Source organism: Mustela nivalis, assembly GCF_964662115.1.
Source record: "Mustela nivalis genome assembly, chromosome: X".
In the NCBI taxonomy this organism is placed as follows: Eukaryota; Metazoa; Chordata; class Mammalia; order Carnivora; family Mustelidae; genus Mustela; species Mustela nivalis.
Window position 1 is genome coordinate 15,295,837 of NC_139040.1, and position 6,000 is coordinate 15,301,836.

General features: G+C 49.4%; 1 protein-coding gene across 5 annotated transcripts in view; it reads right to left on the bottom strand.

Annotated features, from left to right (window-relative positions):
- The window catches only part of SLC9A6 (solute carrier family 9 member A6), a 58,441-nt gene extending 55,228 nt beyond the window's left edge, over positions 1-3,213 (bottom strand). The window contains exons 1-2 of one of the 5 annotated variants that reach the window (XM_082716981.1): positions 3,117-3,213; positions 2,094-2,318 (exon numbers count right to left, since the gene is read on the bottom strand). In XM_082716981.1, coding sequence (XP_082573107.1) covers positions 2,094-2,262 — 169 coding nt within the window. In that variant the 5' untranslated portion in view covers positions 2,263-2,318; positions 3,117-3,213. The other 4 variants (XM_082716980.1, XM_082716979.1, XM_082716978.1 and 1 more) reach the window with 4 other exon arrangements.
- Positions 3,214-6,000: the final 2,787 nt, after the last annotated feature.

The window sequence follows — 6,000 nt, forward strand, 5'->3', positions numbered from 1 at the left end:
ATATGTGACCCACAAAGTCAACAATATTTATACTCTGGCCCTTGACACAAAAAAATTGTGGACCTCTGGTCTAAAGCCCTGCACCTTTAACCACTACATCATACTCTCTCCATATGGAGCAAAGAGGCTTCTATGATCAGCTCCTTATTTTAACTCCATAATACTCATTTGGCAATTAATGGAATTTAAGATGCCATTCTTTTCTTTTCTTTTTTTTTAAGATTTTACTCGTTTATTTGTCAGAGAGAGAGGACGCACAAGCAGGCAGAGTGGCAGGCAGAGGTGGAGACAGAAGCAGGCTCCCTGCCGAGCAAGGAGCCCGAAGCAGGACTCCATCCCAGGACCCCAGGACCATGACCAGAGCCAAAGGCAGTGGCTTAACCGACTGAGCCACCCAGGTGTCCCTAGACGCCATTATTTTCTTTATGTGACCTGTCTACCCAAGGAAGCTAAGCGCCTCGAAGGAGGGGCTCTTCTATTTATTTGTATTTTCTGTGCCTAATACATAGTTGGCTAACTAGCAAATGCTCATTCAGTATAGCAAATACAAATCATACGTTGTTATACAGAGAAATTATATAGAGAGAGAGGTGTAGCTTAAGGGGCACTGCAAGTAAAATGCAAAAAATTATGAAGTAGGAAAACTACCCAATATGTCTAGAAACTAAGAATCCTACAGAGCAGAGATATTTGCACACAGGCTTAGAATCATATTACCTTACAGATGAAAAATAAGTCTGATTTCATGTATTTTCCTGATGCACACAACTACCTTGTTTTGCCACTCTTGAGATGCACATATGCTCGTTCCAGAGCATATGTATTTACTGGGAAGGGCTGGGGAGGGGGGTCATGGAGAAATGTCTCTTTTGTGCCAAGGCTGCTTCTACCTATTTGCTAGTCTGGGAAACAAAGCTCAGCAAGATCATCAGTTTAAGCCTGTTCATATGAAGATAATCTTCACTCACGGACTTCACTGAAAGGACTGTCTGTCCATCCTCATCTCTTCAACCATCTACCCTCACAGTCACATTAAGACAGTCAGCAATATGCATCTTTACCACTCACGAGGCCTCCCAGCAGGCCAAAATGCCTGTGAGCCCATGGTTTGATTTGCCCTTCTTGCCTTAAGACCAAAATATAAAAATACATAAACAAGAAACCTCAAAAAGCACACTAAGACACCAGAACTGAAACCATTTACTCAATGATCCGTCAATAACCTTACAGCACCAGTCACCCATACCGCATATGCGTGGTGTTCCTAAACACTGTTTGGCTGAACTGTCCTGATCACCGTATAGTACAACACACTGCTGGGAGATCTTTAACTCTTTCCTGTCCTAACCTCGGTATGCCTGGATTAGGACGGTAGACCACACGTATCCTAATCAGATATTACGAGCATAGTACAATAAAGCAGGATGTCATTAAAAATACCCTAAGCCTTCCTGGTAGCTTTTTCTGCATTTGGGTTTTCACTTGGGCTACAAGGGAGGTAACGTTTTCATTCTCAACCTCGAAAGGACAGGGCGTAGCAAGAGCTGGGTGATGGGTATAGGTGGACGCCGGCTCCAAAAGGACGCCAGATCCTGAGCGGTAGAGATACTACTGCAGCTTCAATGGACCTTAAACAAACTGACACCCCAGAGAAATAGATCGCTACGCTGTCTTCCCCTCCCCCAGTCCCCAGCCCAATCTGAGACACCGCACCCACTCCCTTCCCATCCTCAGTCCCGGGTCCCAAGCTTGGTAGGCAGAGGCGGGGGAGGGGGACGGGGGGTGGTGCGCGGAAGAAAAAGGGGGTGGGGTCGGAGGGAAAAAAGGTGTGGACGGACAAGGAAAGGGGGTGAGAAGCAGAGAAAACAGGGGGGAGGCTGAGGAAATGGGGTGAGGCAGAGAAACGGGGGGCATAGCAGAAAAAGGGGGGATGAGGCTGAGAAACGGGGGTGGGACGGAAAGCGAGGCAGAAAATGAAAGAAATGAGAAGGGGAGCTGAACACAGGCCAAGCAGGGCCAGGAGAGGAGGCGAAGCAGCCGGCGGGCAGAGAAAGGGGGAGCGCCAGGGAGCGGACATGGGTTGAGGCACTTGCCATAAATCATAGCCAGGCCGGTTTCATGCAGGAAGCGGGCCCGGCGGTGCTTGAAGAGCCATATCGTGAGAATGGTGAGGGTGAGCAGCAGGATGAAGATGAGTAGGTTGGCGCTGTCCTGCCGGTGGCTCTCTTCCGCTTGCTTCTCGGACACGATCTCCTCATCCATGGCTCTCGCCGCTCCGCCGGCGCTGTCCAAAGCCCCGGCCCAGCCAAAGACGCCCACTGCGAGGAGCAACCAGAACGGCCGCATGAGCCGGTGGGCCCCGGGGCCGCGGCCGCCGCCGCCGCCGCCACCACCGCCGCGGCTGAGGGGCGCCCGCAGCCAGCCGCGCCGAGCCATAACTCCCCCCGCCCCCCGCCCCGCTCCTCACCCGCAGCCGCCCGCGGTCGGACCACTCCCCGAGGGCTCACGGGAAAGAGGCGGGGCCCCAGGGAAGCCGTCGGAGCGCGCGCCGCCGCCACCGCCGCCGCTCTTAAAGGGGACGCGACACTCCCGGCTGGTTCGGCCCCATCCCTTTGCCCTTCGGGCCTCCACCGCACCGGTTCCCCCCAGCCTCGGATACGCACGCTCGGGGGCTTCCAGGGAACGAAAGGCTGTCGCATCCAGCCTACGGCTTTCTGGAAAAGAAACCTCAGCTCGGCTTAATCAAGCAGAGGCGGATCGGGCTAGGTCTACTTTGGTCCTATTCTTAGAGCTCTCAGGGGAATCGAGCTTTCATAACCCATCTCAATATTGTCCCCCAGTGTCTCTTAACTGGATAAGAAGCTGTCCCCTTGGGGGACGCCTAGAACTCCATCTCTGTAATTTAAATCGGATTCTCCTTGTTCTGTCCTCACTGGGAAAAAACCAACACTGTAGTAGTTCATGAAAGAATTGACTCAAAGGCAAGGAATATGAGTGTGTCTGTACGTTCGGTTTTCCTTATATGTAAACCACCCGCGTCATCTTCTCACATCAGGAACCTGTACAGAGACACTCGTTCATCTCGCAAAGAAGATTCAGTGTGTGCTCAAACTTACCCAAGCTTCAAACCACTCCTCTCCTTCCTAAAGAGGAAATCTTTTGAGATGTGGTGCATTTCTCCTTCACTCCTTGCTCCTTTCTTCCTGCTGTTACAATGCAGATTTCCCCAGCTGGGAAGTCACCTTTGACACCATCTCTCATCTCTCTTCCTCCAAGAGTATTTTCTCTACTCAGCCTCTCCACGCCTCATACCCAAACGGAGAGATTCACAGTTCTCACCTCTTGGAGAACAGTGGCTTCCTATTTTCTCCATACTTGTCATCAAATCACATTTTAGTCTGTGTGGGCTTTTTGTTCTCTCTGGACTTTCATTTCTACCTCTACATGAATGCACTACAAATCCCAGCCCTGACTTGTCACTCTTCCTTCAGGCCTCTAGCGGTGGGATACTGATCACATCCTGTTGAAGGACCTACCAAGCTCAAAAACTAGAACTGCTTTGAAGTGAGCTCGATTGTCCCTTACAAACATGAATTCCTTCTCAAATTTTGCATACTATCAATGGTACTATCAATCCAATTCCTATCATTCTGCCTAGAATTCCTGATTCTTAAATGCTATATCACCCCCTTGCTAAGACAAATAACATCCAGGTAACTCCAAGCTACCCCATTCTGGATTCCCTCCCGTTAACCGGCTCTTCATTTTAATCTCTTTAAGTTCTGTGAGGATAGTGAGCTTAAGGAAAAAAAAGAAAAAGACCTAGAACAGGTTGTTCAACTCCAAATTCTGTCCCTAGCAGGTCAGGAACTGTCCCAGGGGTTGTGAAGCCCATTGTCTCCTGTTAGTACCTGGGACTATCTGCACTTTCCCAAGAAATCTCATGCCTGCCTGTCCCCTATACCCTGGCTCCAGCCTAACCACACTGCCCTGTGCACACAGAAACCCAGGTGAAGATCCTTCCCAGTCTCCCCACTGCCCCCTCCCCAGACCTAGCTTGATCACCCCAGAAGACCCACTGAATTCATTTACCTGTTTCTTCAGGCCTAACCACCTACTCTCAGGCTGTTTTGCCTCAGAACAAAATCATTTTTCAGTCTCTGAGTGTTTGGAATTAAAAAAAAAAAAAACCAAAACTCGAAGTCAGAGATTGCTTGCCTGACCAGTAAGCAAATATTTTCAAGCGCCAGACTTTACTTCTGTCCACAGGCCCCAGTGACCTAGCAGCTACCCCATCACCACCACCACCCAGCCACCTCTTTATAACACAGTTCTGGGAGGAATCCTGACGGGGCAATAACTCTACCAAGTGGGCCAATCCCCATGAGTTTTGGCTCCCCTGAGAATGTACCCCTCGCTCAACCCAAACCAGTTGCTGCATTGATGTCCCCGAGATGTCCTCCTTTAGCAGCTACCTGAATTTCACTCAGGACATCACGTGCTCTGTGGCTGTTTCAGGCGGTGCTGTGTCACCATCCCGCTTACACACAGACAATACCTACATGCAACTCCCGCCCTGTATCCTGTGGCCTGAAGAGGTTGCCATTCAGCTCACTTCCCCACTGTTGTTCCAAGCTCCTTGTTCCTCTAGCCCTCATTTTAAGCCCTAACACTCTCCATTCCTTGTCCCCTGATGATTTCCTCGTCTCTCCTGTACATTCACGGAGGATGTGGGCATCTGGGTCACAGCATCCATCCCCCGCCCCAGCCCTGCCTTCATCCTGGCTGATTCAATGTCCATACTGATAAATCACCTGGAATTTGAGCCTTGTCTCCTTTTTCGTGCGAAAATCAAGATCCTCAAGAAAATCGTCCTCACCTTCCTTACCCTGCCACCTACTTAGCCATCCTGTGGGGGCCCCTCCTTTCTTCCTCCCTTCCAAGCTCAGTGAAAGATATGTTTCCTCTTCCTTTATGAAACATACATTGCAATCTGTGCTCTGCATTCCATCACCTCCTACTTGCCTCTTCCAGGATCTACTCCAACCATCATCTCCCTCCACCAACTTCAATGGCTCCTTGTCCACTACCTTTCTTTTAATTGAAGTCTAGTGGACATACAGTGTCACATGATCAGTTTTAGGAGTGCCACATAGTGATTCCACAAGTCTCTATGTTATGCTGTGTTCACCGCAAGGGTAGCTGTCATCTCTCACCATGTGACACTATTACAATACTCCTGACTATATTTCCTGTGCTGTGCCTTTCATCCCCATGACTCACTGTCTCTTCCTGTTCTCCAAAACCATTTCCAGATCTCTTTGGAGAAACGGGCCACTGTCTATACCTGCCTCCACTACCACATTGGTTTTGTCTCCCCATCAGAAATGAACTTCTCCAAAGAGCTGCCTACATTCTCTACACTCCCACCTGCTAGTCCAGAGATTAGCAACGTACAGCCAGTGGAATCCAGTCTGCACCCATTTCGGTACGGCCTGAAACTAGGAATGTTTTATACATTTTTTGTAATGACTGTACAAAAGTCAAAAGAACATTTTGTGACACATGAAAATGATGTGAAATTCACATTTCAGTGTCCATCAGTAAAGGTTTATTGGACACGGCTGTGCCCATTTGTTTACTAATGGTCTGTGGTGGCTTTTGCACTACAAGGCACAGTTAAGTAGCTGCCAAATAGACTGTAGAATCTGCAAATAGCCTAAACTATTTACTGGCTGGTCCCTTACGGGAAAGGTTTGCTGACTTCTGCCTTGGCCTCTACCAACTGTCCTCCCACACTTCTACTAGAGGGATCTTTTTGAAGCACAAATCTGATTATATATAGCACAGCCCTGCTCCAAAACCTCCAGTGACCCCACTGTCATCAGTTCTGGTGCCTTGGCCTGACCCGTGACGCTCCCTGAGCCCCGATTCCTTACCGTTTCTTCCCCTCATAGCCCACCCTTCTCCCCCAAATATCATTTGCTTCAGCCATTCTGA